General features: G+C 41.1%; 2 protein-coding genes across 2 annotated transcripts in view; one reads left to right on the top strand and one right to left on the bottom strand.

Moving 5' to 3' along the window:
• PRKG2 (protein kinase cGMP-dependent 2) overlaps nucleotides 1-7,826 on the top strand; it is a 174,927-nt gene extending 167,101 nt beyond the window's left edge. Inside the window, exons 17-18 of the mRNA XM_040420449.1 lie at nucleotides 6,988-7,054; nucleotides 7,731-7,826. Of these exons, the coding sequence (XP_040276383.1) occupies nucleotides 6,988-7,054; nucleotides 7,731-7,826 (163 nt within the window). The remainder of the gene's footprint in view (nucleotides 1-6,987; nucleotides 7,055-7,730) is intronic.
• Nucleotides 7,827-15,142: 7,316 nt separating this feature from the next.
• The window catches only part of BMP3 (bone morphogenetic protein 3), a 75,449-nt gene continuing 63,699 nt past the window's right edge, over nucleotides 15,143-26,892 (bottom strand). The window contains exon 3 of the mRNA XM_040417934.1: nucleotides 15,143-16,083. Within this exon, the coding sequence (XP_040273868.1) occupies nucleotides 15,892-16,083 (192 nt within the window). The 3' untranslated portion in view covers nucleotides 15,143-15,891. The remainder of the gene's footprint in view (nucleotides 16,084-26,892) is intronic.

Here is a 26,892-nt window from a genome sequence, read left to right as displayed (position 1 = left end):
CAGGAATCATCCAAGAACTATACAGGAGGACCTGGTCAATGACCTGAGGAGATCTGGCACCACAAAGATCTCAAAGATTACCGTTAGTAACACACTACGCCGTCATGGATTAAAATCCTGCAGGGCATGCATATGTCCAGGCCCATATGAAGTTCCCCAATGACCATCTGGATGATCTGTGGTCAGATGAGATTAAAATAGAACTTTTTTGTATCAACTCCACTTGCCGTGTTTGGAGGAAGAAGAAGGATAAGTACAACCCCAAGAACACCATCCCAACCATGAAGCATGGGGGTGGAAACATCATGCTTTGGGGGTCCTTTTCTGCAAAAGGAACAGGACAACTGCACCATATTGAAGAGAGAATGGATGGGGCCATGTATCATAAGATTTTGGCTAACAGTAAGAGCATTGAAGATGGATTTTGGCTGGATTTTCCAGCATGATAATGACCCGAAACACACAGCCAGGGCAACTAAGGAGTGGCTCTGTAAGAAGCATTTCAAGGTCCTGGAGTGGCCTAGCCAGTCTCCAGACCTAGACCCAATCGAAAATCTTTGGAGAGAGCTGAAACTCAATGTAGCCCAGAGACGGCCCCAAAACCGGAAAGATCTGGAGAAGATTTGCATTGAGGAGTGGGTCAAAATCCCTGCTGCAGTGTGTGCAAACTTGGTCAAGAACTACAGGAAAGTCTGATCTCTGTAATTGCAAACAAATACTTATTTCATGCAATAAAATGCAAATTAATTATTTAAAAATCATACAATGCGATTTTCTGGATTTTATTTTTAAATTCTGTCTCTCACAGTTGAATTGTACCTACGATAAAAATTACAGACCTTTCCATTCTTTGTAGGTGGGAAAACTTGCAAAATTGCCAGTGTATCAAATACTTATTTTCCCCACTGTATATTCTGTGACACAGTGAGAGGTTTCGTCTGGGAAAACAGGTATTTTCCTCCTAGCATGTGCTGCTGGGCTGATTTACAGCCAGGTGAGGTCAAATACCTTTAAAATCCGGTCCGGGTTTTGGCAGCACTTGGTTGTCCTTAAATAGGCAGCTGGGCTCAGAAGCCATGTCTCTGTGTTGGGATCTGGGAGCCTTGTGTCTGGAGGAAGGCTTGCTACTTGTTTGGCGTGAAAACAGGTTGGTTGCTGCTATCAGCAAGGACTCTTTGAGGCAGAATTGCTGCATTGTGTGAATTACCACCAACTCCGCAAGGTGACTTTTTGTTTAAATATGACTGCTTGTTTTGTCACTTGCCTAAAGTGTGAAAAAAACAGAACTGTTTGATCCAAAGAACTTGTTGTTGCTTCTATACTGCGTCCGCTAATCCTGTCTACCAGAGCGAGTCCCTACAATTGGTGGAGGATGCCATGAACACCAATATTTTTGGTTTCTGCATTTTTCAGGCACGATTGTATGTCGTACATTAAACCAGCTGTATTACAACCAGTGCCCCACGACAAAATGGTGGGCTATTACATGAGGTTTGTTCCCCACTTTCCTACTCTAGCCGCGCCCTTTACAGGTCTCTTGAAGGGACACAAGTCAATGATGGTTCGCTGGGATGATCGGGCGGAAGAGGCTTTCTCCGCTTTGAAGTCAGCCCTGTGCGGGTCACCGGTTTTGGTGACACCCGACTTCAAAAGGGAGTTTATAGTACAGACCGATGCCTCCGAAGTAGGCCTCGTGCTGTACTGTCTCAGGAAGTCAACGGGGAGGAGCATCCCGTTGTCTTTCTCAGCCGTACGCTCATCCCAGCCGAGACCCAGTATAATATAGTGGAGAGAGAGTGCCTGGCTATCAAGTGGACACTAGAATCTCTCGGCTAAATGCTGGTCCGGGTTTTGGCAGCACTTGGCTGTCCTTAAATCGGCAGCTGGGCTCAGAAGCCATGTCTCTGTGTTGGGATCTGGGAGCCTTGTGTCTGGATGAAGGCTTGCAACCTGTTTGGCGTGAAAACAGGTTGGTGCTGCTATCAGCAAGGACTCTTTGAGGCAGAATTGCCGCATTGTGAATTACCACCACCGCAAGGTGACTTTTTGTTTGAATATGACTGCTTGTTTTGTCACTTGCCTAAAGTGTGAATAAAACACTGAACTGTTTGGTCCAAAGAACCTGTTGTTGCCTCTATACTGCGAGTCCCTACAATTCACTTTCACTTTTTTCACAGTTTGATATGTTGCAGCCTTGTGCATCATTCTACACTCAGTACCTCATAATGACAAAGTGAAAACAGAATGTTAGAAATCTGTGTTAATTTATTGAAAAGGAAAAACTAAAATATTGCATTGACATAAGTATTCAGACCCTTTACTCAGTACTTGAAGCACCTTTAGCAGTGAGTACAGCCTTCCGTCTTCTTTGGTATGATGTCACAAGGTTTGCACATCTGGATTTGGGGATTTTATGCCATTCTTCTCTCCAGATCTCCTCAAGTCAGGTGGGGACCATTGGTGGACAGCTTTTATTTTCGGTTTCTCCCGAGATGTTCGCTTGGGTTCAAGTCAGGGCTCTGGCTGGCCCACTCAAGGACATTCAAAGAGTTGTCCCTAAGCATCTCCTGTGTTGTCTTGGCTGTGTGCTTAGAGTCATTCTCTTGTTGACCTTCAGCCCAGTCTGAGGTCCAGAGCTCTCTGGATAAGGTTTTCATTAATAATATCTTTAAACTTTGCTCCATTCAACTCTGACCAGTTTCCCTGTCCCAGCCGATGAAAAACACCCCCAGCATGATGCTGGCACCACCATACTTCACTGTAAGGATGGTATTGGCCCATGCCTGGTTTCCTCCAAACATAACGCTTAGAGGCAAAAAGTTCAATCTTGGTTTCAACCAAGGAGAGAATCTAGTTTCTCAAAGTATGAGAGTCCTTTTTTGCAAGTTTTCATGTGTCTTTTACTGCGGAGTGTCTTCTTTCTGGTCATTCTGTCATAAAGCACAGATTGATGGAATGCTGCAGTGATGTTAACCTTCTGGAAGTTTTTCCCATGTGCACACAGCATTGAGCTCTTGGTCACCTCTCTTACCAAGGCCCTTTTCTGCTAATTACTTAGCTTGAAGGTGTTTTGCCGAAACGCGCGTCAGGGTGTACAGTTCTCCTGAGGTGATTGTCCCACTCATGGGTATGTAAGGACTGGTTTTACACATTGTTTGTCATCTCTTTGAGAGAGGGATTAAATGCATTTGATTATATAGACACAGGTCTTGATGCTTTTATATACCTCATTTGTTTCCATTGACTATCATTTGATGGTTAAGTGATGTATAGCTACTGTACTCCCCTCTGCATTGAGAGCCCAACTATATTTTCCCTCAGGTGTATACCGCACTTTAATTTTTCTCTCTTTTGTCTCTATTTTTATCATGTTTTATATATGCATTTAAAAAAGATTATTATTTTTGAGCCATTTTAGACTAAGCTTTTTTGGTATAGTTTGGTTGCACTATGTTGAGTGGGCCATTATTTGTTTTTGTGTTGCGTAACCTGTATATATTAACCATTAATAATTACTTAGTTTGGTGGGGCAGCCAGCTTTAGGAAGAGACCTGGTTGTTCCAAACTTCTGCCATTTAAGAATTATACAGGCCTCTGTGCTCTTGGGAACTTTCAGTGCACCAGATTTTTTTGTATCCTTCTCCAGAAATGAGACGCCCAGAGCTAAATTTCAAGTGTATTAGCAAAGGATCTGAATACCTACTGTATGTACATGCCAAATTTTTGTTTGTCCTTTTTAATACATTTACAAACATTTCTAAAATTCCGAATTCTATTTTCATATTTTTTTATTAACAGGGATAGAGTGCAGATTGACAGGAAACTTAAATTTATTTTTTATTTTAGCACAAGGCTGCAACATAAGATGTGTAATAACTGAAAGGGTCTCATGACTTTCCAAGTGCACTGAAGATATACAATACATAAGCAAATTTACAAAGATTAAAACAAAAACGGGTATATACAGTACTGTGCAAAAGCTTTAGGCAGGTGTGTGAAAAATGCTGCAAAGTAAGAATGCTTAATGCTTGGTTAGAAGTGTTAATGCTAAATAAATGAACAAAAGAGAAATCTAAGGGTCCATTCACACATCCGGAAAATGGGTCCGCATCCGTTCCGTAATTTTGCTCCTGCTCTGTACAGTATTGGAATGAAGTTTTATGTGAATTGACTTCGGATGTTTCATCCAAAGTCGATTCGCTCATCTCTAATGTTGAGATGAGGGCTCTCTGGGGAACTTATCATCACTTCCAGGACTCTTTCTTATTCTTTAAACTGAATATAGTTCTTAATGACATTGACTGTATGTTTGGGGTTGTTGCTGAAGGAATTTAAATTTAACCTATTAACACTTCTATTTTCAAAAGTATTCTTACTTCATAGTATTTTTTCCCACACCTTCCTAAAACTTTTCATCAAGCTGAAATAATTTCAGGTGCAGATTGCGGCACAATGGTTAGTTGCACCACAATCTGCGACTTCTCCCCGCTCACATTAGATCTAAAAAAGTGGGCGTGGTGTGGGTGGGGAAGGGGATGGGCCAGATAGGCCTGTCTCATTTACCATTTTCTACACCTGTTTCAGGCATAGAAAACGGTCTAAATGTATGAAAGCTAGGAAGCGGTCTTATATTTAGAAGAGGCGCTGGATCCGCCAAAGTGATAAAGAGGCCAGCGCCCCATAGTGTCTGAGAAGCAGGCAGCATGTCATAGAGCAGGAGGAACTGAGCAGATTGATATATAGATTTGTAGGAAAAGATTCAGCATAACTTGCATTTTATTCATTTAAATTCCTGCTCATTCTGGGCTTTCAAGTCCAGGAGACGGTCCTATCAGTGACTGACAGCCTTCCCTCTATGGCTGTGTATACAGAGATAGCTGTCAATCACTGATAGGACCGCCCTCTTTGAATTCAAAGCCCAGAATGAGCAGGAATTTAAATGAATAAATACAGTTTAGGGCCGATTAAGATGGCCGTAGTGCTTTGCGGATCCACAAAACACGGATACGGGCTGTGTGCGTTCTTCAATTTGCGAACCGCACATGGCCGCAACCATAATAGAAAATGCCTATTCTTGTCCATGATTGCGGACAAGAATAGGACATGTTCTATCTTTTCGCGGAGCCGCAGAACAGAACCACGGAAGCGGACAGCACACAGTGTGCTGTCCACATCTTTTGCAGCCCCATTGAAATGAATGGGTACGCACCCGTTCCGCAAAATTGCAAAATGGATGCAGACTCATTCATACGGCCGTCTGAATGAGCCCTTATACTGAATCTGTTTCCACAAAACTATATATCAATCCGTTGAACACCATAGGCATTTTTACTGAAATGCATATAATCAATTTTTTGGGCTGAAAAACTTATAATTGGGTTTTATAAAAAAAAGTTGAACTGTTTACCTTCGGTAGCTTCTATGCATTACATACAGAATGCCATTTGCAGTCAAATCTGTGACACTAAGCTTAACCACTTCATTACCGGAGTGTTTATCTCCCTTCCTTACCAGGCCAGTTTTCCAGTTGTAGCAATGCGTCTATCTAACTGCAAATGACTGATTAATTTCTGAGCAAGCCTACATGTATTTAATATTATTTTTCTCGGGACACATTAGACCTTTCTTTTGTGCCATTAGATGATGGATATAATATATAAAAAAATATATATATTTAATGAAAAACTGTGAAAATTATGAAAAAATATTTTTATTTCTTATAATTTTTTTTCTAACAATTACAAAAGATTTAAAGACAAAACATTTCTAAAACCATTCCCATACGCTTGTACCCTGAAAATGGACGCTATTTATGTAATTTATCTACTGGCTGGGACTGCTGCAAGACTTCAAAAGACTGGAGCGCATTTTGGATTTTGGGGTCCTATTTTTCTATTGCTGGCTCTATAGCACCGTACTGTCAACTGTCAGAACAATCTTGCACAGCGCCAAAATGCTACAAGCCCCTTTAAAGGGACTTTTTTTTATGTTATTCGCCTAAGGTATTTATCTTGGGTAAATTTGGACATTTTAAGGGTTTTTTATTTGTATTTTTTAATATTTTTGTATATTTTACGCATAAAAAAAAACCCTGCTATACAAAATATAGATAAAACAAATACCTAGATTTTTAAAATAAAATTCCACTATACTATTGCTAAAACGAATAAATAAAAAATTAAAAAAAATATATATATATATATATTTTTTTTATGAACGAAAAAATGGCAGGATGTTTGTATGCGTGTGTACGTAGTCTAATTACTATTCCTAATACTATTGCTATATCTTTTACATTTTTTATTTCTTTTTTTATATTTCTTTTTTATTTACTTTTATTTTAAGTGAATTAAACCCTTTCTGCCACAGTCAAGACAGGAAAAAGGTTCATTCCCAGCCTGCAGGCTGACATTTCATTTTAAAGCCAGCAGGTGGCGGTCTTGCATAAGAAAAAGCTCTTTCAACTTCCATGTAATACACACTTGTAGCAGAGTGCTACAAGCGTGTATTACAGCCAAACTGCTCCAGCTGGCCACGGCACATATCCCTGTGACCGCAGCTGTCTAATGACAGCGCAGTCACAACGATCGGCGGCGGCACGTCCCTCGGGCAGATCGTGATGTAACCCGACGCTTTTATACGTCTGGTTACAGATAAAAGTCTAGCGCCGCACACAGTTGATCAATATTTATTTGATCATAATTGAGCTTAGATGACTACTTAAGAGAACACAGGAATGGCTTTAGATCGAGATGTCAGATTTAACTCTGAACCACTTCTGAAATGTATTTCATATCCACTTCATATTACCACTTCTGATATTTATGGCTATCCACAGAAACAGCAGCTAATGTGACTAGTAATGTTGGCTGCCAGTTACTTCCTAGAGGAGAAAAACTTCATATAATTTATGTACATAAGCATTCAGAAACACAAAAATTACATTTTTGGCTTTATTTATGATTTAACAAATTCTTGTTTTGTTAGATGGTTTAACGGTTTTAACTGGGAAGGATTGAGTTTGAGAAATGTTCCATCACCCTTAAAACCAGAGGTAAAGTATCCAGTCATGTCGTAATTTTCAACAGTTACATCTTAAAGGGGTTTTTCAACTCCTCATGAATATCAGCATCAAACCTCTACAAATCAGCTAATCACCACTACACAGTGGATGGAGCCTTTTGCTTCTGGCTCCATCCACTGTTTTTAGTGCCAGCAGCTGCTACAAATAGCTTATTGGTGGGGGCTTCTGGTGTCAGACCCTCACCAGTCTGAAACCAATCTGGAGGATAAGTCATGAATATAAGAAAGGTGAAAAACTTCTTTAATAATATATATTATTACAACAGTTTGAATGTTATTGTCCCTAATAAAGTTGTTACTCTAGGATTTACTAGTAAAACTTTACCTGTGATTGACACTGCCTATGTAGTCAACAGATATAAAACCTAGCATTGTTGCAATACAGGTTCATAACATTACTTGATGGTTTTAGTTACTTCTCTTCAGTGTAGAAAAAAATAATTTTTAAAATAATTTTAATCAGGACTATTTGCATAGTTGCTTAATTTTGTTTATTTTAGATGCAGGGAAGGAATAAGAAAATATTCTTAAAAAGTTTTGTTATACAATTTATGGCACATTTTACACCATTTTGGGAAAAAACAGCAATGAAAAGAATTCACAATCTCTAACCATGACCTATATTTGACTTTATTTTAAATCTCTAGCTTGACGGACCTATGGATCACAGCTATTTTGACAACTATCCACCAGATGATGAAATACCCCCTGATGAGAAGTCTGGATGGGATCAAGATTTCTGAAGAACATTTTGGAGGACATTGGTTGTCAAACGTCATAGTTTCTCTGGAGTATTGTTGTTGGCCACAATGTTTATATGGACTTCCTTTGACTTTGGATAGTTCGCAAAGATGGATTATGTTTTGAAGGTGAACTGTGTGTTGAACATATATATCATAAAACATGGCCCAGACTGTGATATAATCAGCATTTACAAATATGTCAGGACAGCCACTCAAAACCAGAATAAGACCAAATATGAAAAAGCAGTGGTGTACTGATTATAATGAGGTACAGTGACTGCTTCTCCTCACCTGCAGAAAATTGCCATTTAGCACTATTAGGGGTATTTATATAATCTTTGTATGGGTAACAATGAAAAAGTCCAATCAAAATTGCAGTTCAATATGGCTGCTGAAATAGGATTTGTGTGAACAAATCTCGCTTCCTGGTTTTCTGAATGAACAACATTGTTAGAATGCAGCTTTAGCCATCTTTTTATATGCCTATAACACTTTTCAGTATTTATGGCTGACAGTATATTAAACTGACAATCAAATACAGTCAATAGTATGTAAATACTTTAGCCTCAACAAACAGTACAAATGTACAATTGTAGTAGACTGTATAGCAGTCTCATGGCCATCTAATATATTTACTACCTCAACAAGATAAGATTTGAACTACATGGTGACTTGTGGCTGCACAACATTAATGCGTACCTAACCTTTTATTTTATTTTTCATAATGCAATAGTATGTGATAATAGTGAACTTTATAATATATCTAATTTAAAAAGTGCCTGTTTCTACACTTATTCCACCCTCCCCCGCCCTGATCACTGTCTCTGAAATGACTGAGCAAATCCGTACATGGAAGTGTATACATAATCCTATGAAGTCTATGGGGAGGGAAGGAGGAGGACGAGCTGCGGAAGCAGACACAGATCAGATGCGGCTGCAGCTACTACTAGGAGATTTATCTCAACCCAGAGCTATATTATTAGGTGAAAAATTATCCAGCTTAGAGGTGAAATAACTCACTCACTAGATGTTGCAGTCATCTCTGGTCACTCTTCCCTCTGTCTACTATAAGCTGATCTTTCTGGTGTAGTCTAATTAGATAGGGAATAGTGCAGTGTCTGTGTGGGAGGGGGGGGGGTGATGATAAAATATATTACAGAGTTCACTATCATTAGGTGTGATGTAGCAGACGACATTGCGATCTTATGTTGCATGACTACAAGTTGCTGTGTAGCCTAAGCCTACAATTGACTTTCAGTATTTGCAGTTATGTGGATAAATCTATGGCAGTCTATATAGTTACCGGTATATCTGCTCTATATGGCAGTTTGTGTTGTCCTTTTCAGATCAGACTCAGGTATTTGAACCAGCATTAGAAGTCTACATTTTTTCATGATGCCAAAAGAAGAAGGGAACTTTGCCTCCAGTAGTCGTAGTGTTTTTGTATAACATTAGAATGTGATGGTAACTCTGCATTTGTACAATCTTACAATACAATGCAATTCCTAATAAATTATTACATAAATATTTATGGTTGTCATTCCTATTAAGTTTCATTTAGAACGCATGATATAGTTCAACAAAATACAGTATATAAGGAAACTTAAACCTGACACGAGAGCCCTGACCAAATGAGCTTACAATCTAACGTAGCGTCTCTCCAGCAGTTGGAACACTACTGGCATGGCCTGACAGCCAGAGGAAGCTGAATACCCAAGCTCCACTGTTGTATTATCACAAAACTCCTATTTTAGAAATTCAGACTTGAATTGCTATTTAACCAAGTGTATCATTGATGTATATAATGAAAAACATTGAAGACAGATAGAAATTGCTCAAAGATTTATTGAGATTTATAATTAAAATGCACAATAACAAATATGTACACGTATGAACATCACTATGCACAGTGTTCCCACTGTCTTCTCAATGCATTTCCCCTCTAATGAAAACTAGAAGACGTTCAGATACAGCTGGTACTAGAAAAGGTGAACAAAAAAGAGTCATGACACAAAATGTAATGCAAACTACAAAACCAAGAAGTGATAGTAAAATAGACTAAAAATAAACAAATTACCTGCTCAAATATAAGCCATAAAAGCAAACTGATTGTAAGCTCTAGTGGACAGGTCTTGTATCTTATGGATTCATTATCATTAGATGTGTGGTAAACTGGGGGTATCTATGTCACTTGTATTCTGGATAGGACACTGGAAAACTGTTTCAATGGCCACCAGTACAGTCCTTCACAGAATACTGGTATCATAAATGGCAACTGTATTCTGCTTATGAGAGGGATAACTTGAAGCTTCTGAGACCCTATAGGAAAAATGTAACTGGGCTCCCACCTATCATGGACCAGTTAAAATACTTGCATATTATGTAGCAGACGGGCTTGGCATCAGGATCTGGAGGCAACTACCAAAGTTTCACCCCTGGACCACAGATGCAAGGCATTTCAGTTACTTGCCTTTTCGCCTCTTACCCAAACCCAAATCTCTCTCTTCTTGAAAGTGCTCATGAGTCAATACAGTTCCTTAGCCAGAGCAACTATAGGCTATCTCATAGCATATACAGTATACAGTTAAAAAAAAATACAGATTCCTGAAGGGGGGAACAGAATATTCAGAAGGAACACCAGCATGGACCCAGGGCCTCTCCATTGTGGGTTGTAAATAGGCTGAATAGGTCAATCATATGTCATTTTAAAGTTTTTAGAAATGTGCATGTTATAGGGTAAGGCTACTTTCACACTTGCGTTGTTCTTTTCCGGCATAGAGTTCCGTCACAGGGGCTCTATACCGGAAAAGAACTGATCAGGTATGTCCCCATGCATTCTGAATGGAGAGCTATCCGTTCAGTTTGCATCAGGATGTCTTCAGTTCAGTCGTTTTGACTGATCAGGCAAAAGAGAAAACCGTAGCATGCTACGGTTTTATCTCCGGCTAAAAAAACTGAAGACTTGCCTGAATGCCGGATCAGGCATTTTTTCCCATAGGAATGTATTAGTGCCGGATCCGGCATTCAGAATACCGGAATGCCGGATCCGTCCTTCCGGTATGCGCATGCGCAGACTGAAAAAAAGGTGAAAAAATAAATGCCGGATCCGTTTTTGCCGGATGACACCGGAAAGACGGATCCGGCATTTCAATGCATTTTTTCGACTGATCAGGCATTTTTAAGACTGATCAGGATCCTGATCAGTCTTACTAATGCCATCAGTTAGCATACATTTTGCCTGATCCGGCAGGCAGTTCCGGCGACGGAACTGCTTGCCGGATCTCTCTGCCGCAAGTGTGAAAGTAGCCTAATACAATGCTACCATCTTCTTGATAAAACATATCATTCAGAAGGGCATAGGAGTTGTGCCCTGACAACCCCTTGCCCCTCTCTTGTCCTACATTAGCTTCCCGGATCTGTCCTTTATCTTGTACATTGTGTACAGGACCTGGCTGCTAGACCCCAAGCAACTGATGTGGCCTTCTTACTGATATATTTGACGGACATATCAGATGACATTGGGGCCTGTGAAAGGATTTCTACATATACTTTTATGGTCTCACTACACGTGGAAATTCTAGGCTAATTTCTTATGGATATCGCTCAATTCAAATATCTATTTTGGTGCAAACAATCACTTATCAAAACTGTCTAATGCCAATGTTGCCCACAGCAGCAAATCAAAGCTCAGTTCTCTTTCTCAAGCTGGAAAAATGAAAGCTGTACTGTAATAGGTTGCTATGGCCAACAAGGCCGGTTCTTGCAATTTACAAGACATTTAAATGCAGATCTACAATATTCGTTTTAGTTGTAACGGTGGCAACGTAAGTAATGTACACACAACATAACCTGTCATCATTATATTTATTATTAAGTACAGAGAACATGTCACATATGTACTGTATATTGTAGAAATGACCATTTAGGTGGAGAACTCTTAAAATCACCTAAGACTTCTAGTACCATGAATGTATACACCACATAAAACCTCCGATAATAAATGCAACGTAAATCTTAGGCCTGTTGCACACGACCGCATGGTTTTGCGGTCCGTTTTAAACAGATCCATTTTTCCGTTTCCGTTCAGCTTATGTTTTGCCATTTTATTTGTGATCCGTTTTTTGCGGCTCACAAACGGAAACTAAAGCATACAATGTTTATACAGTAAGTACATAAAAAAAATTGGGCTGGGCATAACATTTTCAAAAGATGGTTCAGCAAAAACTAAATGGATACGGAAGACATAAGGCCTCTTGCACACAAACGGATCCCGTTTGCGGTTCGTATGCTGAACCATTCGTTTCAATGGTTGCGCAAAAAAAAACTGAGAATGTACTCCGTATGCATTCCGTTTCCGTATTTCCGTTCCGCTGAAAGATAGAACTTGTTCGATTATTACCTGCAAATAACGATCCGTGGCTCCATTCAAGTCAATGATTCTGCAAAAAAAACAACGGAATGCATCCGTATGTCTTCCGTATCTGTTCTGTTTTTGCGGAACCATCTAGTTAAAAATGTTATGCCCAACCCAATTTTTTTATGTACTTTTTGTTTAAACATTATTGTATGCTTCCGTTTCCGATCCGCAAAAAATGGATAACAAACGGAAAAACGGAAAGGCAAAACGAAACGGAAACACTACTGAAACAAAAAAACTGAAAAACTGATCCGTTTAAAATAGACCGCAAAGCAATACGGACGTGTGGAAGAGGCCATACGCTACTTGAGTCAGAGGCAGACACCTCCTTTCATCCATTTGCAGATATATGCAATATTTTCCCATAATATATTACGCTGGAACTGAAGACACTTATGGTTATGAGTATTTTGGAAAGCTCCTAAGGGCACCATTCATATGACGGATGCCAAATATCCGCCTGACCGCTATATGTTAACTGTATAGAAAAACGTAATTATATATACAAAATCAACCCTAAAAAGTATACTGTGTGGTATATTTTTTAAATATGGGAGCCTTTAGACAACGTCTGTCCCTGTATGCCTACACTGTGACATCTGTTGCAGCCATACATATATAGCCAGTCTTGATAGTAAATGTGCCACCCTAGGGGGCACTTTATATATGGTGAGGCTCCTGCCCTGTCATAAATTAAATACAGCAGTCAGCTCGTAGCTAGCATAGATTTCAGCCATCATTTACGGCAGAAAACTGGAGTAAATGATTCTAGATGTGCTGGTGCCAATAACCTCGCCCATGCCCCCCTCTCCTTTTAAGAAATTAGTGAGGCCGGCAGGAAACACTAATTGTGACTTAATTTAGTTGGAATGGTGTTTAAAAGGTTGCAAACCAGAGATTTGTGATTTTTTTTTTATGCCAAAAACCAGGTGAAGGGGGAAGATAAATCTCCTACCTAGTGTTTTTGAGACTTTTTGTACTTCTCCACCTCCCCTGCCTTGTAGATTGTAAGTTCTTGCGGGCAGGGTCATCTCCCCCTTTGTACCAGTCTGTTTCTTATATTTTTGTATTATGTATGTGTCAACCCCTCTTGATGTATAGCACCATGAAAGTAATGGCGCTTTCAAATAAATAATAATAATAAAACTTTCCATCCCCACAAAATTATCTACTGACAATGAATACTCACCTTACCAATCCGCAGCCGCTACGTTGCTCATCCTTCCCTGGTCCCATTCTGGTCTGTGTTTACTGGACCTCAGAGAAGATGTCGCGGGTCGACACATGACCACCAGCTTCAGCAGACACATCACTGGACCAGGGGCACCAGAAAAGTGGCAGGAGTGGCAGGGGATTGGTAAGTTTTATTTTATACCAGTGGCAGCTATTTGGAAAACCTCTCCAAGCTGAAGAAGGCTAGGTTCTGGTAGTACATCTACTGAATTACCCAAGAGGATTTTTGGTCTACATTTTCTTAAACATACTGTAGCAGACTGGAGACTTTTGGGGTCATTTATCAAACTGGTGTAAAGTAGAACTGGCTTAGTTGCCCGTAGCAACCAATCAGATTCCACCTTTCATTTTCCAAAGGTTGCTATGGGCAACTAAGCCAGTTCTACTTTACACCAGTTTGATAAATGACCCCATGTCTTACCATTGCCATTTGTCGACAGTAGGTTTTACTAAGTGTATGGAATACACTGTATCACTGTATAGATAGATACTTACCTCAACAACACAGAGGCTATGTTCGCACATTTGCTCCATCCTTCAGAATACATGTGTACTTTTTACATTTTATTTAAATGAAAGTCAATGGCATACAGTTATAATTGTTGATAAGCAAATAAAAATAGGAAAAATGACCCATACCTTAAAGGAGCTGCTCCACAATCACAGCATATCACCTGTCTACATGATAGGTGATAAGTGTCTGATTGCTGGGGGTCCCACCACATACGCATTGCCACTTCATTCCATCTACAGGAGAAAGAGCTTGGCTATTCAGTCGCTTAGACTTTGAATAGAGTGGCCGTCTTCGTGTGGTTATGGAGGTCCCATCAGTGAGGACCCCATGATCAGACACTTATTACCAAGTGGATGGGTAATAAGTTGTGGGACAGCCCCTTTTAGTGTAGTAAAAAATGTGGCGTGAACTTAGCCTTAAAGTGGTACTCCGGCAAAAATAAATAACTGATAAACTGACACCACGATGGGCAAATCATATACTAGCTGCTGTATTTCTTTAAAGGGTACCTCTATTACACATTGCATAAGACATGGGAAACCCAGACCTTCCGCTTTCCTAAAAAAATTACTTTTAAACTTTTGTCAAAAGATGTAGTCAGCAGCAAAACTGGAAGTACACTTTAAGAGTGGCCTTAGGTGGTTGTCTTTGTAATGTATGGATCAATGGTCCCTCAGGACAATGTTGATGGTACTTTACAATGTTGGCAGTGGTAGTTATCAAAAGCACACTCCATTTTGAAATCCTAAAAGTTATTGGTTGAAGCTGCAATACATGTGGTAGTTGCAGCCGCAGTAACATAGGACAACGCACACATCAGTAGAGTGGAAGCAATGTTGGAGGAGCTCTGCAACTACAGCCAATAGCTGCATGGCACTCTTGTTGATCTGATAACGGGGTGTAGTTCTGACAACCACTGCTGCAACCCTTGTAATATGCAGCATTGTTGTCACTGTTCTATGGGGCCATGGATCTAAGCAGGACAAGAATGTCTTCTGAGGGGCACTATTAAAGAAGTACAGCACCTAGTGTCCATACTGTGTCCAGTTTTTCACTTATTAATATTGGGGCTGAGTTCCACTTTAATAACTAGAGTTTAACTAGCTTATTCTTGACACATAGTGGTCTAACAAGGCAAAATAAAAACATACCTATGGAAATACATTCTGCGTTCTTGGACAGAAGCAGCAGGCAGATTTATTTTTTGTGATACAGTATAACAAAATTAAATATGGTTTATTTTACACTTTTTTCATCATGTCCATTATACCATTTGTTTACACTATTAAAAAAGTGCTGGTTAACAAAAAATTGAAATAAAAATCAACGTTTCCAATTATGTTACACAAACTTGTTAAGAACCACGTCCAATAATGTATGTCCTCAAATTATTTACACTTGCTATCATGCAGTGAAGAACGCTTCATACTCCATCAGAGTTTCTAAGAGGCAACTCTGTCACTTACTGTTCGTTCTATGGCAACAGATATGTGTAACAGACACAGAAATGTATGGACTGTGTATATATATTTCTATATGAGAAGAACATCATAGCCAAGTTGAACACTCAAGAGTCTGAAGGCACTTTACAGCTTCGTCGGTTTGAGTTAGTTTTTTTTTCCGGTAAAAAAATAAATGCGTCTTTGGAAAAGTCATAAGAACTCCTACTTTCTGCAGAGCTTATATTAGACAGGAGCTTATCTTCATGTTCTACATGCTAGTTTACACTATGGGCACTGATCTGTCCAGTATGACTTGCATGTAGCAGAGGTCCAGAGGTCCATCACCAGTGTTTAGATTCTTCTGCATTGCTGTCCCTGGTAGACGTGAATATTTTACGAATGGTATTTTGAAAGTGCAAATATGAAGATTGCTTTGGATGCCTGTGAAGATCTGAGATGTTATCTGCAGGCACAAGACTCTACTGTCATGTTGGGATATACTTTGAGGACAACATTTTTGTTTTCGTCAAAAAAGAGGATGCTGAGAGAAGACATCTTTTCCGGGACACAACAGGGTTCTGGGATACCAGGAACCACACCAACAGCTCTCACAATACTCTGGATAGTGGCATGATTTGATGGCTTCAAAGACTGTTGGGGAAAAAAAAATAGACATGTTAGTTTACTACTGTGTACTTAGTGTACTACTAAACAAAAAGCAGGGCTCTCATAAGTCAAATGTACATATGTAGGCAATTTTCATCACTCATTTCACCATTTATTCCACTTCTCATCATGTCATTGCCTGGTCTATAAGACTCCCCATGCTGCTTAGGTGCTCTCCATAAGCAGAGATAGTGCCACACAAATCCTGACTTAGGCCTCTCACCCAGTTAAGCTAGTACTCTCTGCTCTGCACTGATGAGGGGCAATCACCCTGAAACAGCTGTCTGCAGATGAGATGCTGGATTATTTAATATCCGAGTCATGTCTTAAGGCCTATTTAAAGGATTGAACATTGACTTATAGGATAGCTGCCTAACATCAGGTGGCATCAGAGGCAGAGCCTGTTAAGATCTCATTTGCGTAGGTTTTTTTAAAAATCAACTTCTATCTAAAACAAGGGGTCCAAATGAAAATGTAACGCATTCCAATTTATGACTACCTGATAAATACAGAAATGAAAAGGGAATGCCAGTTACACAATCCAAATGCAAAATATGATATGTTCGTCAACCAGGAGGTCACATCAGAATCTCCACCCCCACATTGATATTTAAAATGTAACATTTATTATAACACCTAAAAGGATCAGTCAAAAATGCAGAAGTCCCCATAAGCAGCAATTACAGGAATCATACCCATACACATAACTTGGTTGAAAAGGGCAAGAAACAAAGCAGCATCAGCCACAATAGAAATCTCCACGATAAAGTAAAGAATGGTCTTAACATCTTAGAGAATCAGTCCCTAAAATTGTACCAACTGGGCCACCACCCAGGTAAGGCCTAGTTCACACGAACGTATGGCTTTTATAGTTTTTTGCGGTCCGTTTTTCACGGATCCGTTGTTCCATTTTTGAGTTCCGTTGTGTTTCCGTTTCGTTTTTCCGTTCCGTTTTTCAGTATGGCATATACAGTAATTACATAGAAAAAATTGGGCTGGGCATAACATTTTCAATAGATGGTTCAGCAAAAACGGAACAGATACGGAAGACATACGGATGCATTTCCGTTTGTGTTCCGTTTTTTGTGGACCCATTGACTTTAATGGAGCCACGGAACGTGATTTGCGGCCAAATATAGGACATGTTCTATCTTTCCATGGAACGGAAAAACGGAAATCCGGAAATGGAATGCATACGGAACACATTCCGTTTTTTTTGCGGAACCATTGAAATGAATGGTTCCGTATACGGACCGTATACGGAACACAAAAAAACGGGCCGTAGACCAGCAAAAAAAACGTTTGTGTGAACTAGGCCTAAGGGTGACACCGACCAGCACCTTGCCCTGGTACTAGAGAGGCCTGTACTGCTCTACAAAACAAAGCCATCCACTTAATAGCAGAAAAAGAACAGATACCATTCTCCGATTTCCATCTCATCCACACTCTCATTTTCAGGACTCATTTAGACAATCAAATGGCCAGAGGGCCCGTATGCAGTAGTCCTCCAAACTGGAAGACCGTTCTTTACTTTACCATAGAGTTTGCATTGTGAGTCATTTCTTGCCCTTTTTGCCCGTATTTTGTGCAGAGATTCTCTGGATTTGGGTACGATAGGTAAGTCTCCCATGGGAGTGAGAACGTTGCAGGTATTGTATTGCATGTGATTTTGTATATTTTTGTCTGATCCTTTTGCCGCTGTTATGCTTTACCATTTATAATAAAACATACTTTATATAAAAAAAAAAAATCACGCTTGGAGTGAGGTATTGGATATAAGAATGGCAGCCTAAATATACAGTACTTGTCATTTGGTGTTTCAGGAAATTAGTATAATCCAAAATACTGTACAACCAGGTGTCAATTTCTTTGGCCAAAAAGCTGTTTGTACTTTGCTAGTTGTTAATGTGGAAGACTCTCCAATGTATCTTCTAATGTTCTCTTCTATAGTAATCACCCATATGGTGGAGAACTTGTGATGACAGCTGCTGACTTGGAATATCTAGCAGTCACATTCTCAATATGGTTGTCATTAGCTCGAGAACGTTTATATCGCTGAAATAGCAGGCGGTGTGCATGTATATTCCTATCCTTAATGTAACCCTTTGTTTATTGCACTAACCACCAGCTGAAGGAATGTTACTTGGACATTAGGCAGCTTGATGCTATTTCTTATGCTGCATCTGTTTACTTTTATACCAATGTAAAGAGCTTTTCTGAGACTTTTTAACTGATGACCTATCCTCTGGATAGGCGCTTCTGGCAGATCCCTAGGCTCTGACATCACGTTCACAGTCAGGTGGCCTTAGAACAGCTCAGACCCATTGAAGTGAATGAGGCTGAGCTGCGATACCAAGCATAGCCACAATACAATGTATGGAGCTGTGCTTAGTAGGCTGCAAACAGGCCGCAGCACTTACACAAGTGCTGCTGCCCTCTCAGCTGATCGGCACGGGTCCCTAGTGTTAGACCCGCATCAATCAGATACTGAGGATAGGTCATCAGTTAAAGTGTCTCGGAAAACTCCTTTAATGGTTATGTACACCATTGGTGGATTTGCATTCTACTGATCTTGGCCTAAAAATAATTTCTCCAATCAGTCTTTCAGATTTCATTCCATTGCTAGACTGTTGCTTCTCCTTCTCAGTAAAACTCGTCAGAGTGCTCCTGATGGCTCAATCTGTAGCCCTTATCCCTAGTTCCCTAACAGCTCATAAACACTCAATTAAGCTGAAGGGGATCTTGCCAAGGTGGGTTGTCACCAATATAAAAAAAATCTTCTGTTTAAAATAATGTTTTTGGCAAGACTCCTAATAGCACGCTCTTGGTTTGCGCGAGATGTTCCTAGTATTAACACATGGTTAAATTTGGTAAAGACCAATAAGAGATATGAACATATTTTGTATAAGCAAAGAGATATAGAGAAAAAATGGAGCAGAATTTGGGGAGAATGGAACCCATAGAGCTCCCTCCGCTCTCCATCTCTCTCCACCACTCCTCGGTCATGTTACGGAGGGCCGGTGGAGAAGTAGGACATATCATGGGATGGGAGGGGGAGGGAATTGGGGGGGGGGGGCTTTAAGGGATTCTGTCACCAGGTTTGGGGCTATAGAGATACGGACATGCACGCCTAGATCGCCGCTAGCATGTCCGCAATATATGTGTCCTATAGGGCTGTGTGGTTTTAATTTCTTTAAAAAAGGATTTTATAGATATGTAAATGAGTGTTGAATGTGTCCAAGGGGCTGCACTAACCTTCCTTGTGCCCAGCCGTGCCCAGCCACGCCCGTATGTGAAGGAGCCCAGCAACGCCTATGTCTCCTCCTTTCATCAACGATAGATAGCCGTAATCTCGCGATGCGGGAGCTCGCGCATGCGCAGTGCCGGTATAGTGTTCCTTCCCTGTGCTGGCATCAGCTTCAGGGAAAGAACTGCGCATCGCGAGATTACGGCTATCTATCGTTGATGAAAGGAGGAGACATAGGCGGTGCTGGGCTCCTTCACAGGCGGGCGTGGCTGGGCACGCCTGGGCACAAGGAAGGTTAGTGCAGCCCCTTGGACACATTCAACACTCATTTACATATCTATAAAATCCTTTTTTAAAGAAATTAAAACCACACAGCCCTATAGGACACATATATTGCGGACATGCTAGCGGCGATCTAGGCGTGCATGTCCGTATCTCTATAGCCCCAAACCTGGTGACAGAATCCCTTTAAGTTTGAAATAATAAAGAAAGTAAAAAAAAAAAAAGAATTTAGCTTAAATATGTGTTGATACACTAGAAGTTCGGAGATAAGGGGTACAGATTGCGCCGTCAGAGCAGCTCTCTGACAGATTTACTTAAAAGGAGAAGTAACAATGTAGATGCAGTGAAACTAAAGGCTACAGAGGACAGCTGTTGAACATATTTAATAATGACAAACTGATTTTTAGCCCAAAATAATTAGAATGCAATAATAAAAATGCCCCCAAAGATGTCCATAGCCTTTAAGACCGTTTAATATAAATTATGGTAAAAATATATAAAAGCAGAATAAATAACTTTGGTATTACTATAATTGTACTAACCCAGAGAAAAAAGTTATGTTATTTACGCAGCAAAGTGAACGTTGAAAATTTACAATGTAAAAACTCAATGGCGTATTTATGTTTTTTCCCATCCCCCTTCCCCCAAGAAAAAGTTATTAAAATTTAATGAGCAGCGTCAGACTGGCCCATCAGAGTACCAGAGCATCCTTTAGTGGGCCTCTAATACCATAGTGGGCCCCAAAGATCCAGGTACAGCCTTTGGAGCCAATAACTTGCCAGTAGGGTCTATTTCTTTTACTCTAAATCTTAGAGTTTATTGATAATATGGAGTTTGGGCCCTGAAAATAATTTCCTTTGGTGGGCCCAAGGAATTCCAGTCTGACCTTGTCAATAAGCTATAGGTACCCCAAAATGGTGCCATTAATACTACAACTTTTCCCACAAAAAAACAAGCCCAAGCCATAAGGATACATTGGTGGACAGATAAAAAAAAGTTAGAACTGTTGGAATACAATGAAAAAAATGAAACAAAATTGCTTGGGCATTAAGACCCAAACCATGCTGTTCACTAAGGGGTAAATTTGGACTCTCCTGACCCGTTTTCACCAGGTAAACCAAATCATCCATCCTGTATGTAGGACTTCCTGTTGCTGTGCCCAACCAAAGCCAGAATGCACTCCAGCACCTCCCCTAACATCGCTGGCTAGTTTGTAGCGCCTCCCTAGTTACACAGACACCCCCCTATCACTTTCCTGTTGATGTTCTGACATCACAGGAAATAAGATGTACATGGACATGGTCATGTTAACACAGTCTAGAACAGAAGATAGGATAAGAAGATAGAACTTAGAATAAGCCATCAATATCAGATTGGTTGGGGTCTGACTATGGGCAACTTCACTGAGCAGTAGTTTGAAGCCGCATCTTGAATAGCACCATACATTTTGTAGTCGCTGTGCCTGGTACTGGAGCTGTTGCCTGTCGCTTGGTAAAGAATGAAGAAGACGTGGCCCTTTAAATCAGGTGATTGTTGAGGGTGCCCAGAGTCTGACTCCTGACAATCTAATATTGATGGCCTATCCTTGGTTGGTACAAGTACTTGGCACAGTACACAGCAGAATGGGTTTGTGAGCATAGTATATTGGTTGGATATAGGACATGAATAAATTAAATTACAAAACCAGGACTGAGGACTATGCAGATTATGTTCAACTAAATTCATATGACTGTGAAGATTGGCTTAGAGAATGTTCTGCCTACTACTATTGTGTGTGATAGATGATGGCTAAAGGCATTTGTAGAAATGTTGATCTGTCATGTTGGGATCTCAATTCCTGGCTATCTTAAAGTGTAAATAGCCTCTTTTCCATGAAAGTGCCCAGATATTGCCAGAGATATAAACTTTTGAATACACCCTCTGTATCACTATGGCCTCTGAGCTAAGACCCAGGACTACATGTGTGTCTTTGGTTACTCACAGACTTTCATACAGCGATCCTTCTTTGACTATAAGCTTCTACATACACAGCTATTTCATCAAGTAATTGTATGGATCATATGAAGGTACTGCTATGTTATGAGAACTGTGAGGTGGGACCTACAAGAAAGCTCCCCAAACCTGGAGCTGCACACAGTATAATGTTACGAGTGACACTAATAAAACCTGCGCGTCTGTATACTACAGCTTCTCCAGGGCTGAGCTCACTCAAAAGACCAGATGTTTTCAAAATCCCTTTGGACATATATAACTTATACCATTGAACTTACATTGTATTTCAAGGAGTCTTTTACAGTAGCCAGTAGACACACCAGGTGATTTAGTTTTTTTTTACTTTGTGAGGGTGTGGGACTGAATTTAATGGGCTCCAATGATTACATAAAACCAAAAGGCTACCCCGCCCAAATCAATCTCAATTTCTGATTCCTCATTTTTACAATTCAGCACTGTCCCACCATGAAGAATGCCTAATGCCCCATGCCTTGTATGACTCCATTCACTAATTGCTTGCAAGGCTTTTGCTGAAGCCCAGAAACCATACTACATTGCTGGGCTGGGGTCCACCAAGTTCTGTCATTGTGTCCACCATTTGGCCAGAAAACATAGCGCTGAATGCAGAGATCTTTTTTTTTTTTTTGTCAAATGCAACAGAACCTGGGATGGCGCCTCTGATGCAGATATGGCCCGGGGCTAGCTGACTGGCAGGGGCCCGACACCCCGTACACTCAGAAAAGGCTGGACAACTGATTTAAAAACTTTCATTTCTCTAAATAGCTGTTAAAGACTTTGTCCACATGATCGCTCCACCCTTTTAGCGCCCTCTTCTATAATAGCTATCACACGATTGGAAACTAGAACTAAGAGGAACATTTTTAGGAACTCCAAAGTCTAGAACTCAGAGAAACTGGATTTTCTATAAGTTCAACGCTATGTAAAGGCATGGTGAAACAGTTAGGTTTACATAAAAACTATCAAGGCAGAAGCCACATGTTTTAGTTGTCTCAAGGTTCTGGTTCTTTCGCAAAGTCCAAGAACAAAGCACTAGTTTTACTTTTTTTTTTAGCTCTCCTCCAATGGTGCTGGTAATTATAGCTAATTATTATCTCAGCACTGGTGGAGAATATCTCATAGTACAGTGCTGCATGGAGGCATCAGACTTGGGTTGCATGGAGCTGCAGGAACTTCATACTGTTTCCACTTGTCACTTCAGATCTGTGTCCTATACAGCTAAAAGACATGTTAGGGTTTTTATTTTTTGCCCATAATTCCACTAGGTTCTTTTTCCTCTAGACTTGCTTTCAGCCTGAAGGAGGCATGTGATAGGCTATCAATGTCAACCAGGAATAATTAACCTTTGGGCGCTGAGCCCAATCTGTTAGAGGCCCAGGAATTCCACAACATACCAGTGGACCAACTTACTTGAACTTACAGAAAGTGTAACAAATGCATTCAGAATTTTCCTGCTTGTAAATGGCTGAACTTGAGATTACATTTTGGAAACATGTGCTGTATCCAATTCCACCCAACCCCATGTCACACATGAGAATGGAAGCCAACTCATACTTTCAATTCCACAGATAAACACCACAACCTAACGGTGGAAGCATTAAACTGAGGAATACGGTACAAGCCCTCCATTGTGACCTGAGCATACTGAGCTTAACTCTTTCACAACCAAAATCTGTATACTAGAGAGAGGGGAGTGAGGGGCCTGCTGTGACATAGTAGTTAGAGGGGGGGGGGTCTGTTTACACGGCTAGGACGGTGGTTGAGCTGCCATAACTAAGGGCGGCTGATGTGACTACTGAGAATGCAGGGGGAAAGACACAAGATTTAGGATACGAAGGTGCGCGCGGCTTTCAGACCGCCTATACAGTGCGGTCTTCATTAGTTAAATATCAGACAGCTGCGGGGTTCATGACCACAGCTGGCCGCAACCCAACCGCATCACGACTGCGCCGTGTGGTCGTACCCTAACTGGCACTGCAGTACGAATAAGGGGAACACAATTCTGACTACTTGTGAGGGTGAAAACCAGGCTTAGTGCACTTGCTGAACTGTTGTTACTTTTTTATAGTCTTTTTATATGCCATTAAGTAGATGGCACCCTAATTTCTGCCACGAATGTGCAGCAGATCTGTGTAAGGACTAGCCCACTGTGGAACCCTTGGAAATCAGTAGAACATTACTTATTTCCACTACAATTTTTTATACAGTGCAGACAAAAATCAGTGTGGAAATCGTGGAGACCCCATTCACATGCAGGGGGTTTTCAGTGCACTGGGGGATGAGCCCTATCCCCTCTGTGCACTCCAGTTCCTCCACTTTCCAGCCCCCTCCCCTTAACTGAAAAGGCCAGGCATCATCATTGTCCTCGTGCCTGGCCCTATAACAGTGCTCCAGACCAAAAAAAATTACCAGGAGCCATTGGCTCCTAAACTAAAAAATTTAGGAGCCAAATTAAATTTTTTGTCGCCAAATTTAAAATGCATATAATTTTAAAAAAAGGACTTTGAGAAGATGAGACGCAGGTGACAGTAGTGAGCCAGCACTACATATAGGAAAAAACAGCACCACATGCCTCTCACATCCAGGGAAATCTTCTGGGGGACAAGGTGACTAAAAATGGCGAATTGCGTGGTTTAGAGTTTTTTTTTCTGTTACGGCCTTCACCGAGCGGGAATGTTTTTTAATATTTTAATAGCTCACATTTTTTGGGACATGGCGATATGTAATATGTTTATTCTTTATTGTTTGTAAATTGTATATGTAAAACTGGGAAGGGGGCCATTTAAACTTTTAGTATTTTTTTTTTTTTTTTTTTTTAAACTTTTTATTTAATAACCATTTCTTCCCTTAGGGACTAGAACCTGGATCTTTTCAGCCCTTGTGCTATTCACCCTGATAGAGCTCTATCAGGGTGAATAGGATCTCACACATCTCCCTGCTGCCCTGTGCTCTGTGCACACAGCAGCAGGGAGCTGAACATGGCAGCCAGGGCTTCAGTAGCGTCCTGGCTGCCATGGTAGCGATCTGAGCCCCAGCTGCGTAATCTGCCACAGCCACCAATGAAGGGGATGGGACCCTGTGGCCAACATATAACAATGAAGGGGGGGGGGGGGGGACTTGTGGCAAGTGATAATGGGGGGGGGGGGGGGAGCACTGAGCCACCAATGAATGGAATTAAAAAGAGGACCTTTCGTGGGTCCAAAGAATAAGAACTTAGTAGCAGGCTGCATAGAGCGGCGCCCAGGGATCTAAGTGCACTTACTATTATTCCTGCGCGCCGCTCCGTTCGTCCTCTGTGGCCCCCGGTATTTTCAGCATTTAGAGGAAGGAGGAGGAGACGCCAATGTCTCTCCTTCTCCATGACGGCAGCGCTGTCCAATCACAGCGCAGAGCTCAGAGCCGGGGAGAAAAAAACCTCCCTGGCTCTGAGCTCTGCGCTCTGATTGGACAGTGCTGCTGTCAGGGAGAAGGAGAGACACTGGCGTCTCCTACTCCTTCCTCTAAATGCTGAAAATACCGGGGGCCACAGAGGACGAATGGAGCGGCGCCCAGGAATAATAGTAAGTGCACTTAGATCCCTGGGCGCCGCTCTATGCAGCCTGCTACTAAGTTCTTATTCTTTGGACCCACGAAAGGTCCTCTTTAACTCTTTCATACAATTGTCTGCAGCGGTATAACAGACCCGTCACCCGGCCTTAATAACAGGGCATGCGATCTGTGGCACCTGAGGGGTTAATTGCCGCGTATCGCATGCCCTGTTATTGAGGCCGGGTGCCGGGTCTGCGATACCGCTGCCTATACTTATGTTTTACATTCATTGGTGGTGCAGTGGCGATAGCTCCTGCTATCTCCCCATTGGTGGTAGTGGCGGCCGCGTCACAGTGGAGAGGGAGGGACTCCTTCCATCTCCACTGTGCTGTGCTACTCAAGAGAACTTAGGCTGCGCAGGATCGCGGTGGTACAGTCGCAAATGGCGACAAGACTAAAAAGTCTTGTCGCCATCTGCAAATTTAAAGGCGCATTGGCGACCATTTTGGTCGCCATCTGGAGCCCTGTATAATCCCACAAATGCGCTATAAATCCAAAATTAGCGCATGTGCAGTAATAATTTGGCAGTGGTGAAACCTTGTATATACGATAAAACTCTTTTTTTCCCCTCTAGAACAGTGCAACAGATTTTGACCGTATAGGTATCAGTTTAATCAGCAGGTTGAACCCTACCAGGCAGTATTGCCTGGTTTAATACATCATAACAATAATGCATATTAATAATAACAGACAGCTTTCTCTGAATGAGTGAGTGTGCTGGGCATGTGTGTCTAGAAGGCAAGCCTACTAAATGATTGACCACCTTTTCTGTAGGAGATCATAAACCAGACATATGAATCTGGACCAAGGTCTCAATAAAGCACCATTCACACGTCAGTGTTTCACGTATGTTCTCTACGGACAGCACATGTCCCCATTCATTTTAATGTGTGTATTCACACATCAGTGTTTTAGCACGGTCCGTGAATTCATTTTTTTTTTGGAACAGATGCATGCTCTATTTTGTCCGTGTTCCCGGATCCATCACGACCATTATAGTCTGTGGGTACGTGAAAACCACGCATGCCATCCGTGTTGCATCCATGTTTCACGAATCATTAAGAAGAGATTCTTCAAAAATTATTTTTCAGCTGTTCAGTGTCAAACACAGATGCAACACGGAGAGCAAAAGACGGACCCAACAGGGATCCTTCACGGATGCATCACTGACCACCTGCTCACGGATTTGAGCACGGACACGGATGTGTGAATGAGGCTTAACTAACAGGATTCATAGAGGATAAGACTGGTAACTGTATCTTCAGGGTAACAGACCACAAGGTATCACTTTGCCCATATCTCTGTTGCTCAGTAGCAATTTTAAGTAGAATAACAGTATATGTAGCATTTGGGGGATACTACAGTATATCACCTTATGGAGAGCACCTTAAGGGAGAGTTCACATCACTGTCACATCACCACCATATAGGATAGCTAACTTACATCTGGTGGCATTAGAGCTCATTTACCTACCCTCTTCCCAGAATTTCAGAGGAGCATTGTCTGGCCTATAAGACTCCTCACACCATAAGGAGACATAGTATCCCCAGAATCCTGACCTAGGCCTCTCACCCAGTTAAGCCAGTAGTCTCTGCTCTGCACTGATGAGGGGCAATCACCCCGAAACAGCTGTCTGCAGATGAGATGCTGGATTATTTATTACCCAA

Source organism: Bufo bufo, chromosome 2 (genome assembly GCF_905171765.1).
Source record: "Bufo bufo chromosome 2, aBufBuf1.1, whole genome shotgun sequence".
In the NCBI taxonomy this organism is placed as follows: Eukaryota; Metazoa; Chordata; class Amphibia; order Anura; family Bufonidae; genus Bufo; species Bufo bufo.
This window is presented reverse-complemented; position numbering and strand designations above follow the sequence as displayed.